Source organism: Parambassis ranga, chromosome 4, assembly GCF_900634625.1.
Source record: "Parambassis ranga chromosome 4, fParRan2.1, whole genome shotgun sequence".
Taxonomy (NCBI): domain Eukaryota; kingdom Metazoa; phylum Chordata; class Actinopteri; family Ambassidae; genus Parambassis; species Parambassis ranga.
In genome coordinates this window covers 22,044,373-22,069,802 of record NC_041025.1, presented here as the reverse complement: position 1 = coordinate 22,069,802, position 25,430 = coordinate 22,044,373, and the positions used below count along the sequence as shown (strand labels likewise).

At 42.7% G+C, this 25,430-nt stretch overlaps 1 protein-coding gene across 1 annotated transcript in view; it reads left to right on the top strand.

The window, feature by feature from the left end:
- Positions 1-25,145, top strand: part of LOC114435197 (ephrin type-B receptor 1-like) — an 83,337-nt gene extending 58,192 nt beyond the window's left edge. Inside the window, exons 10-20 of the mRNA XM_028404824.1 lie at positions 4,626-4,791; positions 5,175-5,280; positions 7,264-7,322; positions 7,403-7,600; positions 11,813-12,060; positions 14,848-14,915; positions 15,418-15,565; positions 17,463-17,612; positions 23,244-23,440; positions 23,545-23,703; positions 25,034-25,145. Of these exons, the coding sequence (XP_028260625.1) occupies positions 4,626-4,791; positions 5,175-5,280; positions 7,264-7,322; positions 7,403-7,600; positions 11,813-12,060; positions 14,848-14,915; positions 15,418-15,565; positions 17,463-17,612; positions 23,244-23,440; positions 23,545-23,703; positions 25,034-25,145 (1,611 nt within the window). The remainder of the gene's footprint in view (positions 1-4,625; positions 4,792-5,174; positions 5,281-7,263; positions 7,323-7,402; positions 7,601-11,812; positions 12,061-14,847; positions 14,916-15,417; positions 15,566-17,462; positions 17,613-23,243; positions 23,441-23,544; positions 23,704-25,033) is intronic.
- The last annotated feature ends 285 nt before the right edge of the window (positions 25,146-25,430 follow it).

Genomic DNA, 25,430 nt, shown 5'->3' with positions numbered 1-25,430 from the left:
ACAGAATTGAATTGCTGTAATTTTACCGTGCTGCACGAGGAGAAGGGACAAAGTGTGTTTGTGTGTCTTATGTTTTGTTAGGTTTGTTCTTGCTGCTTTTAATACGACACTAATACAATCATTCATCATTGCACAGTAATCAGTAATGAGTAATACTCATACTACTGCTGAGTTTACCTCCAGCACATGTGTTGATGCTTTTGATAAATCGTGCTCAGCTTTTATTAAAATGAAGCAGTGATTTATATCTTAGTGCTCACACTGAATAACCTTGGTATCAACTTTTAATGAGAGTAGTAACTTTTGACCTCACTGTTTTTATACAGGAATATATTGACACTAAATGCTGCTAAAATGATCCACTCATGCACATTCAGCATCTAATACCTTTAATGTATGAGGGGTCATAAAGAGTCATCGCTGCTCGGATGTTTCAGAGCTACTTTTGCAGTCGTCCCTGTCCAATTAGTGAAGTGGATGTAAGGCACCAGCAGAATATGTTACCTGAAAGCAATTCATTTGTAGTTCAAACAGGAAGTGTGCGCAGATTCTCAGGTGGATTTCAAACAGTAACTCATAAGACAGAGCCTGTCTAATATATTGTATGTTTTACCGTGACACCATTTTAGAAGGTTGCCTATACAGTGGTCCCTCGCTATAACGCGGTTCACCTTTCGCGGCCTCGCTGTTTCGCAGATTTTTTTTGTGTGTGCAAACAAAATGTGTGTGTATTGTGTTCTGCATCCTGATTGTTTGTCAATGCGTACTTCATTCTATAATACTGGACTGGTTTGAACTTTGAGAGTGTTTAAACACGAGAGGAAAGTGTGAGAATGTCAATGCCTGTCTGAGAGAAGTGTATAAAAAGTGTGTAGTGAGGGGTTTTATTGACTTAAAACATCAATAATTGTACAAAATAAAGCTGACTACTTCGCAGATTTCGCCTATTGCGGATTATTTTTGGAACGTAACCTCCGCAATAAACAAGGGACCACTGTGACCATTTCACTCCACAGTTCATTGGTTTTGTTTGACCATGACTAATTTTTTTTAAAGCACGACTGTCACCATTGTAACCAAGAAAATGATGGAGAAGTTTGTGATATGTTTTAACCCAAACCGCGATCTTTTGTTAGCATCACCAAGTAGAAGTCTCTTCTTCCGAAAAATAAAAAGAAATGCAATTTATCTAACCAAAAGTCCTGGGTGTCCCGTCTCGCTCTCTCTCGGAGTATGCTGTTGTAGGCAAAGTGACAGAGTGGACATGGAGGATGGTAAGGACACAGTAGCTGTGTTCCAAGCTGTTCACTATGTATTGTATTACACTGATCAGGATAGGGGGCGCTGTGTAATTAATAAAAGCTGTATTCTATTCTTCTTATCTAATCGTTTTTACATGTTATACCTGATGCTCTAGCTCTTTATATCCTGCCTATAGATCTAATAAGGCCTTTTATCGATATGGTTACAACACACACATAAATACAACTCTTATATTTGGGAACAGATCAGTATCTTACAAAAATAAATGATAAATTATATATTCATTATTATTATTTATTATTATATTATTATACAGGTTTTGGGATCGGTTCGGGAGCGGGATTGAAAATTCAGTCCTGTGCAGGTCTCTAGTTCAAATATGTGTTTCTTCTGCGATCTCTTAAAATTACACTCAAAACAAGCAGATATGTCATTTTTGGAATCGTTCACCATCAGTCTGTGTGCACTTCATATTTTTAAATTAATATTCATTGTGAAAAAACAGCACGATTGCGTCCCAGATAACATTCTGCGGCATTACCAGCCTCCCAAAGTGTCATGCAGATCTATCTTTAGCCACGAGAAGAACAAAAAGACCTACAACAGATGGTTTGTTCCCCACAGAGTCCTAATCTTCTCGTCATGGAGTCAGTGTAGGATTACAGTACATGACGAGACACAAGATGCCGAGACAACCTAGAGTCACAGAAGATGCTGCAAAATACCTGCCAAGTTCCTCAAAAGACTTCGCACCAGTATACCTGGGAGATGTATAAATCCATTTGAAAACATTCATATATACATTACATTTGAAATCATCCTCATTTAGTGCCTGAGCTGTGTGGCAGTGCAGCCAGCCTGCAGCACCCTCAGCACCCCTGCCTACCACAGTTCTAATAAGAATGAAGTTCCAGAAAAGATGGGAAACCGCAGACAAGGAGAAGTTGAGACTCTGCTTCTGTGAGAGCAATTAGAGTGAGTGGAGGACAGAGTGAGAAGCAACGGCTGAGAGACGGAATGTAGCTGCAGTCTGACAGTCACAGATAAAACCCTTACTTAGTCAGAATCATGGCAGCACCTTCGCTGTAAGTCAGCCTTATTTGCTGCTGCTTTTGCTTTAATATTATTTAACATGGAAGCCAATTAAGATTTCGTATTTCATTCTGTAGAGCAGCCGACCACATAATGACCAATTTCAGCTCATAGCTTCAGCTGAAGGTGTCCTCAGGGAGCAGTTTGATAAGCCTGTGGAGAGAGGACAGGTTTTTCTTACCAGACGGCTCTACCGTACCTCCTTCTCTGGCAGTTTTGTAATTTCTCCACCTTCTTTCCTTCCCCACCATCTATCTACTCCCCCTTTCCTCCCACCTCCTCCCTCACTCCCCCACTCTATAAGATAATGAGGTTTTAATGTAGTAAATTTGATATGGGGCATGAAGGCAGGATTTTCTTTTCCTCAAGACTTATCTCTGGCCACCAGGCCTTCCCAGATGGGCTGCCCTCTAACCTCTTCACAGAGCCACCCCCCACTCTCCCCACACCCCTTCAAATCTAAACCCCACCCTCAACACAATACCCCATTTCTGTGGCCACTTCCAAATATAACTCACTCTCCCTCAGCTTTTAGTGCTGGAAACTCTATAGTTGTCCATCTGCTATGTCCTAATTATCAGAGAATAGTGGAGTCTGTGGTGTTGTATATAACTGTGATCCAGCAGCAACAATAAATATCAAGAAAATGGGGCTAACACTGATAAAAACAGGGAGAAGCTTATGAAGAATTATCGCAATAAAAGCGCTGTCATCTTTAAGCCCTTTTCATCCACGTCCACGTGCTCCTCTGATAACCCTCCTTCCGTTTCTCTCCTTAATTTCTTCCCCCCTCATCTTCATCCCCCCTCCTTTGATGCCATCGCCGCACTATATCTGTCGTTCTCTCTGGACCGTTTCCATTTAGCCGCAATAAAACCTTTTTTTTGTATCTGAAAGAAACTGGCCAGAAAAGAGGAAAACTAGAAGGAGGGCGTAGATAGATAGGGGTAAAAGGTGGTAGCCGTGGGTTTTATGAGATAGGCCTGATACCTAATTCACCTCAGCTCACCTGTCTCTGTGGGTAATAGCTAATTAACTGCATTATCGCTGCATTATATTTGCAGGGAATGAATGGGTCGAAGAGGGTGGAGAAATATGAGGGAGCTGCTCGTGGATAAAATGAATGACTGGAAGATAGATGAGAGGAGGTGTGAGAGAGGGGATTCAAGGTGAGGTAAAAAAAAATGGAGGTTCAGAAGTTTTGAAAAAAAGGAATTGTGAAAATGGAACAGAAGTGTTTTTAAGGTTTAAAGGGGCAAGTTATTAAAGGGTCTGTTCAACCAAATGATTCTTAAAGCAGTTCCTGAGCTGAGCAGATCTTTAGTGATTTAGAGTGATAGACTGGTTGAAAAGCACCGGGCATCCGGTTGAGGTGGTGAAATGTGAAGGCTGGTCAGGAAGCTCGACTTGTCTCCTACAAGATGTGTGCAGGTAGACAGGAAACATGAACTTGACATTTTTACCTGGCGAAGCCGTACATGGGGAATAAAATGTCTGTTCCTCAGTACAAAGCCTGTGCAATGGCAAATTTTGTCAAGATAAGTCGGCGTGAATGAGTGGGCATGATGGTGTTGTTGATGCTGTAGGTGTGTTGGTCATGCATATTCAGTGGATATCAATGCCAAAAGAGTCAGAATTATAACCCTCCTTTATCTCCTGCAACTTTTATCCCCCCTGAATAAACCAGAATCTGCTACTGTGTGCTGCCTCTGTGATTTCAGGCCCGATTCTCCAGTGTTCGTAAATAAAAATGGCTTTAGATGTGTCCTGCAATTGAATCTTTAAATGACACATGAAGTTTCTTGCCTTTCCCAGTCTATAAACATTATTTAGAAACATGGTCTCTGGTCTCTCTGCTGCTTTCTATAGTACAGTAGTCTCCAAAAAGCTGTTATTATAGGTTTTCATAGCAGTGAGATACTTTCTGCTCATTGTTAACTGGAGTAAGTTTTGACCTTGTCCTCATGGCATTTAGTGTAAGTGGCTGTTGGGGGAGCCAATAGTAGTTAAGCAGGAACTTTTACTGTATAAAGTCGTCTCTTGATTCAAAAGGTGTAGAGACCTTTTGAAGGTACCAGTGGTACTGCAACAATAGCAGCTGCAGCCATGCTCCTCTTACTGTAGCCCTCAGGTATTTTTAGCTAAAGTGCACATACAGCAAACCAGTCGTTTCTCACCTTCTTCTGATGTCAGCACACTGTTTTTATTTTACTGTATTTACATAATCTGTCCTCTGTGTGTGTCTCCCTCCTTCTCCTCCTCCTCCTCAGTCTGTGTCATCAGTGCTGAACAGCTCGATGGTCAAGAGCGAGACACCTAATGTGGTTTTGGAGGGTCTCAAGCCTGGGACCGGCTACGTGGTCCAGGTGAGGGCCCGCACGGTGGCCGGCTACGGAGCCTACAGCAAGGAGATGCTTTTCCAAACACTCACTGACGGTAAGTGGGTGGGTGGGTGATTGGCTCGAGAGCATGGAGGTGTATGTGTGTGGGTGGGTGAGGGTTTCATGCTGGAGAGGAAAGAGAGTGCAGGGCTGAGAGACGCTGTGCAAGAGTGGAAATCTGGCTGTGAAGTAATTAAATTCTGCCCTACTTTATGTGTGTGTGTGTGTGAGAGAGAACGCTTGCAGTCATGTAAAATGAGCCTTGTAAATGATATTTTATGTGTGTTTGAGAGAGAAGCTGTCAGTTGTATATTTTCCCTTATGGAAATGATCTGCTGTGTGTATGCAAGAGTCTCAAAAATATGAGACGTTGAATATTATATCCATTTTGTCAACGTGTGGACCGGGTTGTGTGTGTGTGTGTGTGTTCTTTTGCAGATGAGTATAAGTCAGAGCTCGGACAGCAGCTCTCCCTGATTGCAGGTTCTTTAGTAGGTGGAGTGTGCATCGTTTCATTGGTTGCTATCGTCATAATCTGTACCAGGTAATACACATGTACACATGCATGCACACACACACACACACACCGTACCCTCGCAGGTACTGCAGCTGATAGAGGTAGCAGACATATGTCTGATAACTTAGATACTTTCTCACCTTTAAAATGCCATTTACCAACTTTTGAGATACATCTAAGACCTGGGGCTGGGCCATACCTGGAGTTTTAAAGATATATCCGTATGTTTTCATATGAGATATACAAGGAGACAATATCCTTTATCAATATGCTGCATTGGTAATTATACTGGTGGAGGTTTGCTTATGTCTTCTCTGTTCATCTCTCACAGTTTAACTCTGCACTCTGTACTCTAAACACTTGAGAGACTGACGCATAACAGCCGTGCAAAGTCATTAAAGACTTATTAATATAAATATAGATGATCCATGGAGTAGCTGAGATCTTATCTTTACCTGAGCTGTCACACAGACACATTTCATCAGCTGCATTTAAATGATCCCAGCTGCCTGTTTATTAAATACTGGATCTGTTTGCTGTGAAGTTAAAGTATTTTTATGGCTGTTTGAGTTTCTATTCCAGACATTGCTCCGTTATTTGCAGCAGGTTAATGACAGTAAAGTGTATTTGTGTGCAGACACATAGTTTGTGTAGTTTACATAGAGAGATGAGAGCATGCACACACACACAGACACACCGTCACTCAGCTTTAAACTGAAACAGTGAGCACTGCAGATGTTCCAAAGTGTGTGCTTGTGTTCCAGTTGACACCCCGTGGTTTATGGTCTCAGCCCTCACCTGCTCTCCTCTAACTCTTTGGCCATGACGTCACCCAACCCTGTTTTTTTTTTATGCCTAACTTTAACCAGTAGTGTGCCGTACAGATTACTCCCTCACGTAAGAACTCAGTCAATAAAAGAGATTTTTAGGGAACTCCCTGATGGCCCAGCGGTTCGGGTTCAAGCCATGTTAGCAGTTAAATCTGCAGCTTGGTTTCCTGCCAAGTGGTCATTTTCCTCTTTTTATTTTGTCTCGAGGACTGCAGCTATCAAAGCAAAAAGTATTTTCAAGCTTTACTCATCAGTGAAATTTTGTAGTCACTGCCGGTAACACTGAATTTCTACAAGTCTTGATGTGAACTGTAGTCCAGAAGAAATCCATACATGAATCAAATACATTAGCTTACTATTTATATTTTGGCAGACTGGATAGAGTGCTGCAGAAATGAGTCTTTAAACCCAGAAAGTCAGAGGGTTTATTGAATGGATTCTTGGTTCAGTGCCATAAAAAGGGTCTGTGGTTAACACATCCTATTCCACAAAACAGAATGTGCCAGTGAATCCCTGCTCGGTGTTTTTCTAAGCTTTTATGTGTTGCAACAAGTTGCTAATAGAATGATCTAGATTTCCGGGCTGTGACACTGACTGGGCTGGGTTTGTATGTCTTATACAACATGCAAATCAGAGCGGACCTGTTGCTGGCCCTGCATCTGCCGTTCTACACATATTACTAGTGTTATTCAGCATCTCCAGTGGAGACGCCTTTATTATTATCACACCGTCAGACATCAACACGGTACCAATATATCAGTTCTTGTTACATCCCAACTTCAGTTAGTAGAAATGAAATTCCTTTTGTGGACCTTTAAAGGCATACATGTATTCCCATTTGGTAGATTTGAAAGGTTCTGACCCACCTTGACCTCTCAGAAATAGCGAGCGTCATGCTGTCTGTACTGTATGCAGTATAAGGTGTCTATCATAAAGATCTGTCGGTGAGTGCATCCTCAGATGAAGGCAAGAAACAGGAGCTGAAGACACAGAGCAGAAACAAAGTCACCCAATACTAATGAATCCCTGAAAGACTCCTTCTTCTTATCATCCAGGAAGACTGTTTATTTTACCTTCACGCAGCCGAAGAGACTGAAGACAGCCAATTAGCATTTTACTGTCGCAACATTTCAAAAAATTTTGTGTAAAATTTCTCCCGTTTCTTTGCTTGTGTCTGTAGAAGGCAGCTGAAGGAGAGCGTGTACGGTGACAAGCTGCAGCAGTACAACGCCGGAGGAGGTGCGACTGCTACTGACACCACACTCTTTACCTTTTTGTACTTTTTGAAATATGTGTTTATATTTGAACTCTCTCCTCAGAGGTGACGCTCAGGCCAGACATGTTCAGCGGTCCGACCCCGACTGTGACCTTTCCCACCCTGTCTGAGGGTCACAGCTCACCAGGGGTCAAGATCTACATCGACCCTTTCACCTACGAGGACCCCAACGAGGCCGTCCGGGAGTTCGCCAAAGAAATCGACCCCTCCTGTGTCAAAATAGAGGAAGTCATAGGATCAGGTAGAGATTTTCAGACGCTTATTGCTTTTGACCCTTTGACTTTTTCACTTTTCTCCTCCGTGCTGCCCCATGATTATCTTAAAATGCATGAAATATTCATTCCATTTGAGCTTCAGCTGAGATCACCACAGTACCAGAACCTCAGTTTATTTAATGAGACCCAACTGTCACATTAAAGTCTACAGTAAATAATCAATTTCAGACTTTTGTGCCAATGGAAAAGATCTGGAAAGACGCAACGCCAGTTTATTATTTTGCTCTATTTTTTCCTTTGAAGTCAGGAGGGATGTTTTATTCATGCTGAAAACTTTCACAGGAATAAATTAAAACTGTCTTCATGCATTCTCTTTGGCTATCTGTGTGTGCTCACCGTAAAAATGCTGTGTGATGTTTGGCAAAAAGAGAAAGTTGGTCCCCAAGCTGCGTCTGATTTCTTTTTCTTTTCTTTTTTTTTGTGGGAGGGAGAGAAGAAATTATGCACTTCAGCTTTATTGGGTGGAAGAAGTTAAACTGACAGCGGGGGCAGTCACAAAGATCATATTTAACTATTTCACCTTTATGGTTCCAGAACACACAGATCTGATGCATTAAAAGCACAATAAAATAATTAAGCCAACGTAGATATGGAGAAAAAAGCATGATCACCAGAAGAGGCAGTAAAAACCACGTGTCTATCCAAACTGAATTTAAAGGCTAAAAGTGTGAAAACATGATTACAGTGCTTTAAGTATTCATTGTCTCTGCTTCTATGAATGAAGCAGCAGCTTCGTTCAAAAGTTTGGGGTCACCAGGCCACTTCTACAGCTGCTCTGATCAGCAGAACAGTTCACATGAGTTCATCTAATCATCAATTAGCCTTTTTAGCACGATTAGCTAACACAATGTACCACTAGAACACAGGAGTGATGGCTGCTGGAAAAGGACCTCTGTATACCTGTGTATATATTCCATTAAAAATCAGCCTTTTCTAACTAGAATACGTATTTACCACATTAACAATGTCTAGACTTTGTGTCTGATTACTGTAATGTTATCTTCATTCAGACGTCTGAAGAATGCTCGTGTGCGCAGGTTTTCTAAGAGCAGGTAAATCTGCCTAATTAAAGCTGTTTATTGCCTGTAGTAGAGTTGTCGCACTAAAAACAAGCTTCATCAGCACTTGAAGGCAGCATGGCAGCACAGAGGCTGATGATGGCCATATGTGGTTTTTTTTTTAATAATTAGTATCCAGCAGGTTCCAATGCTGCTTTGAGTTTAGAGCGGATTCTAATATTTCACATTTGTTTTTTTTTACCTTCTGCTCCATTAGAAGGAGGACTGTTATTCCTTCAGATGTTAAACCCTTCATATCTCATAACTTATTTTCTTTTGGACCAAAACCAATCAAACCCAAATATCTACTGAGCTCTTGGTGTTAAAGGTCATGAACCAGATTCCGACCCTCACCGCTGCCAGTGTGTGCTTTGGGCTTTTGGTCTGTTGAGCCACTCTGAGAGGCTTTTGGTAATCCCTCCGTTTCTCTCTTTATTTCTCCCAGGGAAGGGTTTCTCACCTCAGGCAGAGGTGACAGAGGAGGGATGAAAAACGACGGGGGAGGGAGGGGGAGGGAGAGAGGGAGATTGAGAGAAAAATATGGACTGCAGTGATGTGAGACGTGGCCAGACTTTGTGAGCCGATAAGCGACCGGGTCTTAAGTGAAACCGTATCCATTGATATGTCTCTCTTGTTTTTCTCTGTGTATTTCTTTGATACTTCCTCCTATCTTCAACTCTCTCTGCGATCCAGCCCCTCTGGAGTTTTAGAGTTTGTTTGTGTGAGATGCTAAACAAAGAACGGAAGGAGGGGGGAGGCAGAACAACAGATTGAGGAGGGAAGATAAAAGAAGAAAGCACCCTAAGGAGATAATAAAAATATCTCACCTTACTCCCTCATCCTCTCCTTGTGATAACAGCCTCTCGCTTTTCCTCTGTTCTTATTACTATCACTCACGCTGTAAGAAATGTCCTTCACAAAAAGCACTTTATTTGACTGAAGTCATGAAACACTTTAATTTATAATAGGAAGGGACAATAATATGTCAGCTGACAGCCCTTTACTAACAGTAAATGTAGATATACTGTAGGTTTAAGACAAGATTTCATAACAACACCAATGAATCTTTCTCTTTATGCCCCATACTCTCCTTGACCTCCTCCATTTCTGACAAAGAAGTGACATGTCGTCTGATTCTTGGAGAAAATTACAGTTTTCTTCCTCTTCTCTTCTCCCTTGTTATCAATCCTGTCTCGTTTCTATCCTTTACTCTTTCTAGACCCACCCCCACATGCCTCCTTCCCTCCCTTTTCTATCTCCTTTTCTTTTTCCTCTTTCTTTTTTGCGCTGCCATCCATCTCTGCTGCTGCTGGTTTACAGCGGTGACAGTAGATAGTTTTTAATGAGCAGTGAGATGTGGAGCAGAGATCACAGTCAAGACAGGACGACACGGCCTGTCATCCAATTCCCATCACTCATCCATTATTCACATGCCGATTTTTATCTCTGGGATGAGGACTTTTATTTTGAAGTGATATTCAATTTTCATGTCCCCAAGCAGCATACAGCTGCGTTTATTTTTGACAAAAAGATATCTGCGTCTCCACAGAAAAGACGTTTTCTGTGCATTGAACAAGTTAATTGAAGTTACAACCAGTTTATGTTCCTGACAGTAGATCTGATTTGATCAGCATGAAGAAGACATTCAAAGACAAATTAATGTGTTTTTTCCCAGCACACGCTCACGAGGAAAACTACAGTGGCCATCGTTTTGTGCTTAATTTGTTGTTGTTAAGTGCTTTCCTACGTCTGGTCAGCGTGGTACCCAAAGAGAAGCCGGTTTGTTGCAGGTGGAAGACGTTGCTTGAGCAAGAAGTATTGATGCTTCCATGTACCGAGTAGTTCCATCCATCCATCGTCTATTAACTCGCTTCGTCCTGCAGTGCAGGGTTACGGGGGGGCTGGAGCCTATCCCAGCTAGCTTTGGGTGAGAGGCGGGGTCCACCCTGGACAGGTCCCCAGTCCATCACAGGGCAACATACAGACAGACAACCTTTCACACACACACTTACGGGCAATTTAGAGCCACTAATTAACCTAGCACATCTTTAGAATGTGGGAGGAAGCCGGAGTACCTGGAAAGAACCCACACAGGCACAGGGGAAGGTGCGAACTCCACACAGAGAGGCCCCTCCTTGCTTAAACCTCACAAAATCTGATACCTAAGTGTATATATACACCAACTATATTATACTTTTACAACCGTACTCCTCCACTGCTTCTGCTTCTTTTACACAGATAACAAGCAAGGCTGTGTACAGTTTTGCTTCACTTTGGCTGCATGGTTAATAGAGGGAAACAAACAAATCTCTGCCTCTGCTACATGGGTTTTGGGTATGTTTTTTGAATTTCTGGTAAGGCAGCTAATGCTAAGCAAATAAGCTCATAAGTCCCATGTGACCAAACAGACCTCTGCTCGATAAATTGATGCTACAGTGCACTGCACAGAAAGTGCTTTAGTGCACAAGACGAATTATAAACTGCAGCCACGGCTTGGACCTGTGAACTTTTTATTTCAGTCGAGTCTCTTTATCCATGAGGTCACCAGCCTGTGTTTATTTAAGCACGATTATTTTTAAGGTGTGCTGTGTGTATCCGAGCATCATTAACGGCACGCTGTCCATTTTATCTCGTTTGCCGCCTCTGCTGAACAACCTTTTCTCACCCCTGAGAGCAGTTGTTGTTCTTTCAGTCTGTGAAAAAAAAATGTGCCCTTGAGCAAAGCCCTCGACCTCAATCTGCTCCAGCGGAGCTGCTCAGAGGCCATCAGTATGAGAGGGAGCGTGCAGGCGACAGCTCCCAGCGCTGAGAGTGTGTCTGTGTGTTCGACACACCCTGCCCCATCACACCGCTCCCCACCTCAGCTGCTGCAAAGAGCAGCCTGCTGTTTATGATACTAACCAAATAGTATGAAGTTCATCTTGTTTATACCTTATTATAAGTACAATCAATTATGTAATCATGTTTCTAATGCTCTGAACTGAGGTGCTTTAACATAAACAACCATTTAAGCGCAACAGTGCCCTTGTTTTTCGAGGATCTCTGGGTGTGTAGCAGCTTTGCGTTTAGACAAAATACTCTAATCACACACCTGCTAATGTTTTTTTTTCCTTTTTTTAGGGGAGTTTGGAGAGGTGTATAAGGGCCGCCTGAAACCTGTTGGGAAAAAAGAAATCCCCGTGGCCATTAAGACCTTAAAGGTGGGCTACTCTGAGAGGCAGAGGAGGGACTTCCTGTCCGAGGCATCCATCATGGGCCAGTTTGACCAGCCGAATATAATCAGGCTGGAGGGCGTGGTCACCAAGAGCAGGCCCACGATGATCATCACTGAATTCATGGAGAACGGAGCACTCGACTTGTTTCTCAGGGTAAGTGCCACACAGCTGATACCTAACAGTGTCTCTGAACCGCTCTCTTATCAGCAGTCTGTGACAAACTCACAACTTCTTTTTCTCAAACTTTTTACTATCTAGCAAGTTAATATAGAGTTTAACAGTGTTAACAGTGATTAAATATTTACTTAATTAATATTTTATTATTATTAACAATAATTAAATAATCCATTAAGTGTCATCTGAGTCTGTGTCTATATCCTTATTGGTTGTATCATATTTTAGTAACTGCATTAGTTTCGGTAACACTTTATAATAAAGATCCGTTATAAGGCATTTATAAGCTGTAAGTATATATTAGTTAATAGTGAACTAATCATGAACAAAGTACTAATATACATTAGAAAAAGATTATTAAGTCATTTATTATTATTAAGTTACAAGACATTTATAAGCTATTAGTAGATATTGAACTATTCATGAATAAACAATTTATACAGATTTGGAAATATTAATATTAAATAAGTTGTGCAACATTAATTTATGATTGAATGACATTATTAAAAACCCTGATTCAACATTGTTTGTACATCATTTATTCATCAGTAACTAATTTTCAATATGATCTACCTTATTGGTGAAATGGTGTACTGTACCATTTGTTTATTCTAATAGCTTACGAATGTCTTGTAATTTAAGTAATAAATGACTTAATATTCTAATGTATATACGTAAGTTCACTATTTACCAATATATACTCACAACTTATAAATGCCTTATACTGGATCGTTATTCTAAAGTGTTACCTTAGTTTCTGCGAGGAAAGCCTAATAATAGCTCGTACTCCGCTGCTCTGCATATGTTGGAAACATGTAAACATAACGACCATCCACAAAGAACAAATGGATTATTTTAACCACACAGTGGCCACAGTGTAGTTCTGGTGCTGAGGAGGAGAAACAGAAGGAAAAATAGGGACGGGGTGGAGGAGGGGATGAAGGAGGATCAGCAGGAGTAAGCAATGCAGCAAGAGAACAAAAAAAATTAAGAATGAGCAGAAGAAGAGGGAGAAGGTGAAAGAGGAGGAGGAGGAGAGGTAAAGAAATCAGCAAGGACATTTTTAAAAGAGGAGGAGGAGCAGCAGGAGTATATTGATGAGGGAAAGAAGAAGATTCCTGTACAACTCATTGATACCTCCTGTTTGTGCTCAATAACCTAATCAGGTTGACACACATGAATACCCAAACACAGCAACAGTTGCAGAGCTGGAGGACTGAGACCGTTCGTAGAAGAGAGATAAAGACAGAAACAGCCTCTTGCTCCTCTGTGTTGCTTCCTGTTCTGTTTCCTGCTCGTCCTGCCAGCCCGTCAGTCTGTCCGTCTCTTTGATCCTGCCCTCCTTTTGAGGCGTCTCTAAAAACAGAAAGACAAACTCTTTGATGTTCGCTTCTCACAGCGTGACCCCTTTTGACTGAGAAATCATCTAGTGACTCATGCACACACACACACACACACACACACACAATGATCGATCTCACTGATGTTGCTGTCCTAGCGTGACCATCTTGCAGACACAAGACCCAGAGGATCAATGTAGCGTGTGTGTGTGTTTGTGTGTCTACCCAGAAGAAGGTTTCTGCCTGCAGAGGATTAGGCTAGAGCAGCATCAAAGGCGAGGTTTGATGCGCAAAGTGAATTAAAAGACACACACACACACACACACCTTTGACTGCAACTATGTCAGCAGGGAGTGTCAGTGATGTTTATAGGAGGCAGACAGTCTGGCCTAAAGGTGAAACGGCAAAAAGCAAATATTTAGAGTTTTGACAGAAATACAAGAAACCTCCAGCAGGAGGGGAACCGAAAAATAAAGTTAGTTCACTTTTTATCACCAAATTTTAAATATCATCTTGGGTCTGCCTTTTTTTAGTTTAGTTGTTTTTCTGACTTAATGCACAATTAAATCACAGCAATGATGTCTTTATTCACATTCTAGAGCAGAGGTGGGCAAATATTTTTTTGCGAGGGCCACATAGACTTCCATAAGAAAATCAGGGCCACATTTTTCATAAATAATCATATAAATTGGAGACCACTGGCACAGTATCTACCTTTATAAATATGCTCCTGTTACATTTTCATCATTGTAAGAATCTCTCTGTCATTTACTGGTTCCTCTGTCCTCTCTGTGTGTGTCCATGTCTGCTCTGAGTGTGTGCTGGTTGTATGTTGAAACACACACACAGTACAGAGCAGCACAGATGATGTGAAGATATTTTTAAAGAAGAAAACCATTAGAGTTAATGTCAAAGTTAAAGAAGCAAATCCCAGAGTTCTGAAAATCGGGCAAAATCTGAGCTTTTTAAGAGCAGATGACGATGAAACATGTCGGCTGCAGCACCGTGGTGACATCTGAATGCGCCGTTTCTGTGTGCTTTACCGTACATTTCAGAATAGTCGCGCAGCATTTTTAAAGTGTACACAGCGTGTCTCTCCAGACAGTAGATGGGATGACGCAGTACAGCAGCGTGGAAGAGACAAGGAGGGTTGGAAAGACGTTACCATGCTCAACAGCTGACTTTTGCTGCCTTTGTTTAATATTGTGTGCACGGTGCACGGGCCACATTGAAGACGCAAGCGGGCTGGGTGTGGCCCGTGGGCCGGGCTGTGCCCAGGTCTGTTCTAGAGTCCCTCCTCTGTGGTACATATTTCCCCTGTTATGACACTTTATTAGAAAGACAGGCACATTTTTCACCTAGCTGAAGTGAGAGAGTCTGATAATGGAAAATACAGCTAATCCTGTCACGGTTGGTGTTTTCGCAGCAAAACGACGGGCAGTTCCCAGTGATCCAGCTGGTTGGTATGCTGAGGGGCATCGCGTCTGGAATGAGGTACTCACACACACACGCAAACATACACACACACACACAATTCCACTACAGAAATCTATTTTGTTCTAAAAAAAAATAAAAAACACAATAGATGATATGAATATAAAAAATGTTGTTTCCAACCTTTCAGTGATTGATAGAAGAAGTTTGTGATTTTATGCAGTGATCTCAAGAACTGTCTAGGTGGTGTGTATCAGCAGCTCGAGACACACTGCCTGCCAAGCACACACACACACAAAACATCCAACCTCTGCTACATGCTCTATGTTAGTACAAGCTGCTCACACACACACACACACCTCCTATCAGTGTTATACTGCAGGCTGTGATAACACAAAAACATCTACATATACACAAACATTAAATCCTATTGCTGTTTTATCAGAGGCAGCTTGCAGTGATAACACACTCATACACACATACACACAGGATCCTATTACCTTCTTTATGGAAGCCGGCAACAGATAACACACACACATAATAAATCCTGTTGATGTTACAGGTACCTGGCGGAGATGAGTTATGTTCACCGCGACCTGGCAGCTCGGAACATCTTGGTTAACAGTAACCTGGTGTGTAAGGTGTCCGACTTTGGCTTATCGCGTTATCTGGAGGAGGACACCTCTGACCCCACATACACCAGCTCACTGGTAAGGACACAAAACAGAAGGGACACACAACAACATTCATCGACACTCACGTTGATACAGATACCCCTCAGAATGTGGAGTGAGTCCAGGGTGTTATCACATTTATCAAATTATAGTAAAGACTAGACAGAAGTCCAGGCACTCTGAGGCACTCTGAGCTGAATGATATATTTTTAAATGAATGGAGTGTTTACATTCCCGATACTAGAAGCAAGCAAAATCAGTTCTTATCCCTGAATTTGTGTCAATGAAAGTGACACAAATTGAGCAAATTTCCTTTCACTCGGTTTTGTCTGTGGTCCATTTAGCATCGCCTCCTTTTCCACAGTGCTTCCCAATCCATTGATAATGTATTGATCCATGGCCTAAGTCACACTGCCGGCACACCGAAGTAGCTTGGGTCTGCAGTTTAGGACCCATTAGGATCATTGTTCACTAAATAAAAACCGCTCAGCTCAACAGAGCCTCGCCTTCTGGTCAGTCTGGTTTTACTTCCATCTTTTGTTTCTTTGCTCTGCCGTTTGTTTAGTTTCTTTATATTTCGCTGCTCATTTGTTTATCATGACCTTTTGTTTTTGTTGAGTTTGCCAGTTAGTATCGGTCAGAAAAATACACGAGAGATAATAGCTGGAGTTCACTCAAGTGTTTTTATTCCTGCAGGAAGGAGCAGTCACATACACAGACAGTTGCCTCTGTAGGAGTGCTCAAGGTCTTTTCAGAGCAACTCCCTTCTTATACCCTCTGTTATCTAACAGACACAACTTCTTAGAATACACACATCTTAGAATAGGCACAAGCATAATCATAAAACAAGATCACAGAACTACTATAGTAATAATTAACAGTTAAGAAACAAATTAAAAAAGAATTCTTCCAACAGTATCAAACCCAGTCCCACGACTTTAAAGGTAGAGTAGGAGATTTTGAAAACTCAGTGAGAGTCAGCCAGATTTGGAAAGTAAACACACGCCCCTTTCTCTCGGAGCTCACCCCGAAGCCACGCCTCCCAATCACATGGACGCGCATTACCTGAAGACGAGCTGCGGTCTGTACTTGGACTTCGGCCATCATGCACGTACCTCTCTGGTGCACACAGAGCAGGAAGAGAGTGACAACCAGCCAATACTCCGTGCAGGGTCCACCCGGAGGATTGGCTGATGTTTTTAGTGTTTTATAGCTTCCACAGATGATTCATATTCTTCGCTTTAATGCGAAACTGCCGAACTAATCGGTTGCTATCGGATTGTAAAGAGAAGTTACACTAATTTAACAATAAGTGCATCAGAATGAAATCTCCTACCCGACCTTTAAGGGCTTTTGACTCCACAAAGATGATGTGAAAGTTTCAGTCATTAGATACAGTGTCAGCGTAGAATCATCGGATGACCTCTGTAGGCATCATCAGTCATCCTCAGCAGACAACACGTCCCATGTCTTTAAAAAAGTATCAAAAAGTGAACAAAAACCAGCAGCTAACAAAGCCGCTGACGACGGTCCGTCTCTCTTTGAGGTCACAGATACTTACCGACAAACTGTTCTTGTGGTTACGGCCCTGTGAAAGATTTATGTAAGCATCTGTCTTAAACAGATCATATTTTATACAGCAGCAGGTGGTAATCCGTCCTTTTATCCTGGATTTCAGTCAGCAGTCAGAGGAACAAAGGTTTTGTTTGCCCTCTACTTTGTCTTTATTAGAAAAGACAACAGCGGGCAGATGTGGATTCATGTATACAGAGCAGGTGCACATTATTGAACATCTGCTTAGTCTCCACTTCCAAACCAGAGAAGAGAAATGCAGGCAAATGCAGGCCTGTGTAGCCAAAAGTAGCTACACATAAACCCTCTCTGTCTTCATTTCTATCTTCCCCTCTCTCCTCTTTTTCTTTGTTGTTCTCAGGGAGGTAAAATCCCTGTGCGGTGGACAGCCCCGGAGGCGATCGCCTACAGGAAATTCACTTCAGCCTCAGATGTCTGGAGTTATGGGATCGTCACCTGGGAGGTGATGTCATACGGAGAGAGACCTTACTGGGACATGAGCAACCAAGATGTAAGTTCACCACCTGCTTGTGTGTGAGCCAGAGTCTGCGCCTTGTTTTTCACGGTGACTTTAAAAGATTGTACGGCTTTCTGGCATCTGTGTGTGTGTGTGTTAGAGGGGGGGTTGCGCTTGTTTGTTTCCTTTGCAGTGCCTCACAGCAGGGGCTCTGCATGTCTAGGAAAACACACGGAAAATGAGGACATCAATTTGAAGTGTCACATGAGTGTTTGTTCCCTGAACGTCAGACCAAAAGGCGTCGGCCGGATGTTTTCTTACAGGAACTATTTTATTGTTCTGACAGCTTTATTCCAATTACCTTTGCAGTGTGATCAGGTTGCTGCAGTGTTTCCGCACCTTATTGTGCCTGCATCACGTTGAGGTTATTAAGTGCTTCACCCCATCCTGCTGTTCGGAAGCTAGAAATCATCACCAGTGTTCGCACAATTCTTTGTTATTTTTGTGCTAAATGTTGTGTTTAGAATGAGTTTTCAGTACATTGAGGAGGAGATTGAATGGCTGACATGTTTTGACACAGATTATTTTGGCACTTTTGGAACTATTTGAAAGCCCCAAGGCTTTAAATTCTCTTGCTTTTATAAAACTATATACATAACAGCTTTGACGCTGAGGAGCCAGGGAATTTCACCACCAAAAAAAAAAAACTTTAAAAGAACAATTTTGCTGCTGCAGAACCTGTCAAAGCACCGCTGGGAGACTTCAGTTGTGTTTATTACCAAGAAAATATGCCCAATCAACACTTTCTTTTATAGAATATTTTGAGGTTTTCTCCCAGTAGATCCACAGGAGTTCCACTCCAGCGATGTTTAGCCTGCTTTAGACCTCGTTAGCTCGGACTGTATGTGAAGTTTTCTCTATGGGGGCGGCTGTCTTACTGTTGAGGGGTTCATCAGTGGCGAGGGCTCCTTCCATATGTAAGACGGATGCAATTTGAGATAATCGAACTTAATCACTCCCTCGTTTTTTTGTTTTTTTGTTGTCAGCAAAGCCGTATTTCCCCTTATTTCACACTTTCACCCTCCGTCTCTTACCTCCTCCACCCCTGCTGCTGGCACTCCTCACCTCACCCCTTATCCCTCCCTCCCTCCATTCCACAGTTGCTCCCAAGCAACAGAAGCAGCAGTAATGACAGAGAGTCAGTATAATGACAGAGACAGATTTATTATGGCTCAGACTGTGTATAATGATGGGGAGAGTATGTGTTACCACTATAGCTAACGAGGGTCTGCCGGGGCATTAACTATGCATGGAACTCACACCCTAAAATCTCACACACACACACACACACACACATGATTTGAAAGAACATGTAGCGATGAAATTGTCAGCGGAGCCACTGCAGGTGCTGTGTTCAACATGAATTAATCATGAAAGAGACTTGTGATGTTTCACTACACTCGCTGCTATTTTGATTGACAGCCCTGCTTAGAGTGAATTTATGCGGCACAAAGCCTGAGAAGTGTGTCGGGGTCAAGTAGAGTTCACCCAGCGAGCAGACAAATCCCCGGCGCTCCATTTACAGTAGCAGAAGCACAGCATTTCCCCAGCTTAAGTACACAGACACAGACTTGTAACTTAAAGTTTACAGGAGGCCGTGAAAAAGGAAGAAAAAAAACTTGTTGATCTATTATTTCAAGGAATTTTTACGGCTCTTCTGTATCAAAAGAGCTGCACCTGAAATTCAGAAATCACAGGCAGAACAGGAGGAGAGTAAAAAACAAGGTTTAGGAGGTCAATGATCAAAGCAGGGAGAGGCAGAGAAGTCCGAGGGGGCAAAAAGCTGGCAGGCAAAAGTCCAACAAAACAGGCAGAGGTCAAAAACAGAGGTTGGCAGGATAACAAGACAAAAGGCCGAACCACTGTGGCAGAGGAAGAAATACAGTGACGTGAGACTACAGGTGACAGTAGGGAGGAAAGCGAGGAGCAGGTGTGCAGGTGGATGTGGAGGTCAGGTGACGGGGAACATGGGCAACACACCGGGGACGGCTGAGGGAATGAGTAATGAATGATGAGTCTGTAATGACGGTGAGGATGTGGTCAGTGCTGCAGAGGACATATAAATCCAGGGCTGATCCACACAAAGAGATAATCATCACCCCGATTCTGATCCCAGTTCAGCTGGAGCAGGGTTAAGCATGGTTCACATTCAAACCAGCACAACACACGACATGAGCATCTTCTGGTTTCTCTTGTTTTAGCATAATAAATATTAATCCTAACACCAATTAGGACTGTGTCACATGCCCAGTTATCTCCAGATTAACTTTTTACTCTAATAATCTACTAATTTACCTCATCCAAGTATTTAATCAATTACGATGAAGTTGTCAATACCAAAGTTTTGTCCTCCATGAGGGCTTCAGTGCAGGTTTTAGGTGGTATCTAACCACCTTTTTGTCACATTTTTAGCAGTATTATTGGAACGTGTGTCTCCACAACAAACCTTTCACAGTGTTCTTGTGCTAAGCTAACTTTACCCTTTAACCCTTTACATCCAGCTCTCAACAAGACAGCCAATAAACTTATTATGAGACACTGTTAAAATATACATGTAATGGGACTTAGACCCCGTTCACACTGGGGAAATCAATCCGACTATAGAGTGGGATTCAGGCCGTATCTGGATAAATCCGGATTGATTTCAATCCACCTCTCGGAGGTGGATCTAGCCAGATTGGCTTACATCTATCTCAGGTCTGAATGCAAATCCGGCTAGCGACGTGATACTTCCGGTTCAGTGTCTGGGTCGCGTACAAAAGCCGTATGTAAACAACTGTCGAACTGTGACAGCTTTGCCGAGTTTATTTTCCACAGGGCTACAAAGGAATAAACTGCTTTTTGAACTGCAAAAAAAAAACGAAAGAACGAGCGACACGGGACAAAAAAAAACGCACAACACATGTGCACACGCGGTGCTACCACGCCCTGAACAGACTCTGTATATTACAAGGCACCACCTAGCGGTTTGGAGGACAGCAAACAAGCCGGATTGAGCGCGGACACGTGTGTGTGCCAGATTTGAACATATCCCGCTTAAAGGATATCCGGATTCACTCCTACTCCAGCTGGATGGACTTTCTCTAGTTTCTCTAGGGCCTTACTCTGCTGTCATGTATTAGTATAAACCATGAGGCGTGTAAAGCTTTTGTTTCCATGAGAATAAGTGACGTGCATAAAGTGTCAACAAGACATAAGTATACATGTTATTTATAAAGCTATAAGGATTCTCATTTGGCCTCCAAAGAATAAAGCATGGCAGGTGATAAGACACATCACGGTAATTGGATATCTGATCTATGCAAAAAGGCTGTAAGACAGATATTATCTGACAGCTGTACAACGTAGACAACATGTTAGATGACACCTCCTTGTGCCATCAGGTTACAACACAATACGGCTTTTAAACACTGCAAGCATCCTAATTAAAAGAGACATTTAAAAGATTGTTTTCACATTCCTGGCAGAGGGGGCAGAACCATTTCAGATAATGATCAGTGAGCTTCCTCTCTTTGATTATTTTCTTTAAGGGCGGCGAAGCCACTAGTTACTCAGAGTTTTGGATTCTGTGATGTTCAAGATAATTACACTCTGCACTCAAAGGTAGTCGGCACAGTTAGCACAGCCTCTCTGTAATACAAAAAAAAAAAGTGAAAAAGTTCACGCTTGAAAAAAAAAAAACCCCTTTATTGTTTCCCTGTAGCTGTGGCGGCATAATGAAATCAAAAGCTCCTCTGTGTAAATCTACCTGCCTCGACACTGCACGTTAGCGCTGCTCAGAGATGAAGATCTGAATATACTGTGACTGCACGCTGCGCCGGGATGAAGTTCTCCTGCAGAAATTGGATCCTCTTAACTAATGCGAGTTTTCATTTTCTCTGCGGTTTTAAATAAAGCCGAAGGAGGCAAGATTGTTCTGCAAAAAAAATACACCTGAACCATCTGAAATCACAAAGGAGCTGCAGCAGAGGAGAACATCCTCTCCTGACTGAACGCTCCTGCCAGCAGGAAGTGACAAATCAGAACCTGAGAGCAAAATATAAAGTGTCGCCTAAAGAGCAGCCAGAGAGCTGGACTCATAATTCTACAAACAAACCACTCTGTTTCTCACGTGTGCATCAAATACATACCTGAGTGTTTTTATATCAGTGGAGCGTTAAGATATGTTTCTGTGATTTGGAGCTCCCAGCGAACACACATGGAACGATCCTGCTGTCATGTGCCAGAACAGGAAACGCCTTAATACATTGTGATGGAAAGATGACGCTAATGTTTAGCCTTTACCTGTGTGTAACCTCTGAGACTGCGGGCTGTTATCTGGTGGCATGTTTGTGTTAAAGGCAGGGTTCTTGCAGGGCCTTAAAAAGTCTTAAAACGACCGGATTTTCACCCAAAGGTCTTAAATTTAATCTTGTCAAGTCTTAATTTTTAGTTTTTGGCTTTTGTTCATTCCTGAGAAGTGTTGGCCGCATAGAATCAGAGTAAAATGCCGCAATCTGATTCTGCATCGTCTCTCTTTCTGAGGGGCTTGGATAGCTACCATTGTTGGTAGCGTGGCACTACAAATCCTGTGATAACTGCTGGTCAGTTTGCTGCCATGTTTGAGATGCCTGCGCGTTCAGTCACTTCGCCTTCTTGTTGTAGAAAACACGGGGAAGTGTGTTTTCAATTAGGCTTGGCTTGATAACAGCGATTTTAGCAGCTGGTTGCAAGCGGTTCCCAGCAAGCTCACTGTAAACTCTGCAAGAGGACCATCCAGTTAGGGACCTTGGGTGTGAAAGCGCTTGAGTCTCACTCCAAGGCGGACAAACACCAGCTTGCTGTAAAAAGCCTTCAGCGGTTTTAAGCTTTCACCCAGTTACTGAGTTGTTTCAGGTAATGCATCGTGTTTGTCTAAAATTTCCTTCACAATGGTCTTGAAAGATCTTAAAAAGTCTTAAATTTAACTTACTAAAACCTGCAAGAACCCTGGTTAAAGGCGACACTCCAAAAAAGTGTAAAGATTGATATATATGACTATAATTTATTTATTCGCTCCTTTGTCTCTGCCTGCTAATACACACAAGCTAGAAGCTTGAAGAACATGCCAAAAAACTACTGAACTCCTTTCACTGCGGCTGTGGACACCAGCCTCCATTTTTTTTCCCACTAAGCCCATTAAGTAAATTCAGGTGATGAGGTGAGGACAAGCAAGTTTTTATACATGGAATTGAGAAAAGTTTGTTTGTTTTTGTACCACGTTGTAACAGGAAGCCGACAAACACACAGTTATCATCGAAATATTTCTTTCGTGCTCTAAAGCTGCAACAATTAGAAGCCAATAAATGGAAAGTGGAACATTTTCAGGACATTTTCCACTTGGTATATTCATAAAAACTCAGAATACATTGATTGATCATATCAATATTGCAAACATTTATCAGCTTTAGATCTAGTACAGTACAGTAAAGTGTGCTTGTTGTGTCCATTTACTTTTGGTCATGTAGTTGTTTAAAGCTGTTGCCAGTTAAAGAGGTAAAGAGACAAACTGTTGGCAGTAATATCACGTTTTCTGGTTCCCTTTGTGCTCGTTTGTCTCATTCTCCTCCGTCCATGCTCCCCCGCCCCCGCTGCTGTCTGTCACAGGTGATAAATGCCATAGAGCAGGACTTCAGGCTGCCCGCTCCCATGGACTGTCCGGTGGTGCTGCACCAGCTGATGCTGGACTGCTGGCAGAAAGACAGAAACGCTCGGCCGAAGTTCCCCGACATCGTCAGCATGTTGGACAAAATGATACGCAACCCTACATCCCTCAAAGCCGGCACCAACAACATCCCCCCCGGGTGAGCGGAGACACTGACTCTACATACAAACACTGGCTCTCTTCCTGTCTCAGTGATGCAGCTGCTTTTCTAAAACCCTCCTGTGTTCTCCTGTGTTTTTACAGACCGTCCCATCATCCCTTGTTAGACCGCGGGGCTCCGGACCTGAGCAGGGTGAGCTCAGTGGAGGACTGGCTGGCTGCGCTGAAGATGACTCAGTATAGAGACTCCTTCCTGGGCTCAGGCTTCACCTCCCTGCCCCTCGTCACACATATCACAGCCGAGTAGGTTTTTCCTCCTGAACAGTCTCAGTGTTTGAGCGTCTGCCTCTCGCTGTCTCACGCTGCCAAACAGCTCAGTTGGATGACTTCCCTGCATTCATTAGAGTACAAAATGCTCTAAATAGAGATCATTAGATTATCTCTGTCATTGTGATAAATACTGCAGGCTTTAGCTTTGTTTACTACCTAATAAACTACTTCATATCCGTTCTGTCGTTAGTAGAAATCACCTTTTTTTTCCTGCTTAAACGAGGCAGTGATGAGAATAAGAAGGAGTGTCAACATGTGCTTCACTTCTGTTCGACAGCTGCTCGCCCCGGCCTCCTTAATCTCGTGTCAGCTGATATTCCACCGGGGGGTTCCCGCCGTTACCTTTGACCAGACCTGGGGCTGGTCTCCACGCGCTGCACTTTGGCCGCCTGCTGTTCCTAAAATAGTTAGAATAGGTCAAATGGAGGGGATGGCTTTCACTAAAGGGATTAATTAGGTGTATTTTAACACAGTGTGAGTGTGAAGAAGGCAGACAGGAGGAGCATGAGTCGGTGAACTTTATTTAAGACTTTTTTAATGTAGGATGAAATGCTACACAGGGGAGAAGAATGAATGTGAAGCCTGGACCAACTTTTCTTGGCTTCTTCGTCGAGTCATAAATGTGTGCGGTGTGTTAAATTTCATCATCATACAGCTTGTTTCTGATTGGTCGTTCTGCATTTAAGGCCAGTGTAACCCTGACAGAGTGAGGCGGGACAGCAGCCCTCCTTAAATGACCCTGTAGTACAGGACAAGGTGGGTTAAGAAAATGGATGGATGGAGGTGGTGATGCCAGCCAAGTGCTTATGTGACATCACCTGACACGAATCGCCACTCCGGCGTTTACAGTTAATATGGACTTTGATGGATGCACCCCTTAGCCACCAAATTTGAATTTCTGGCATAGACCCCATTCTCTCTAAGTCCTGGGATAAAGTAGGATCTCTGTAGCCGTATTTAAAGAAGCCGGGAAATGGGACATCCTCGTCGCTCTGCCGACACACAATTGTTTTTTTAATGCAGCAAGTATGCAGCTTACAAGTTTCTGTTCAAACTAAACTAATGAAAGCAGTCAAAACCTGCTGAGTCAGGATGTGCTAAATCACAGTTCTGGCATCTTTCAATTTATACATTTGGTTTAATCGATGTAGTAACAGCCCCATGGGCTTTCTGGAGGGATTATTTATCTCACATATGGACTGCGAGCAGCTGTAGAACCCTCTGGAGGAAGTTGATGGAGATGGCGGGACGTGGCCTCTACTACCTTAAACACATCCTTATACATGTTTTTGTGTCTGCACAGGGACCTGCAGAGGATCGGAGTGTCCCTCGCCGGACACCAGAAGAAAATCCTGACCAGCGTGCAGTCGATGAGGCCCCAGAACGACGACCAGTCTCCCACTGAATCTGTGTAGCTGCAGTCCACCCAGGGCGCGGCGCAGTATGGAAACACTGGACCAGCGTGCAGCCCGTGAGCCGGCAGGCTGTCCTCTCACTCTTCTGTTTCACACTTATACGTTTGCTACAACCACTTTTGCGTACTTTGATACAATCATTGTGGCCATTAATGTCGTCTGCATGGCCAGATAAAATCAACCAGTCAGACTTCTCTCTACTCATTTAGCTTCTTAAAAATTGGAAAGTATTCCAGTGTACAGGTGTTATTACAGACTTTAAAACTTGACCGATCAAAAGGAGAC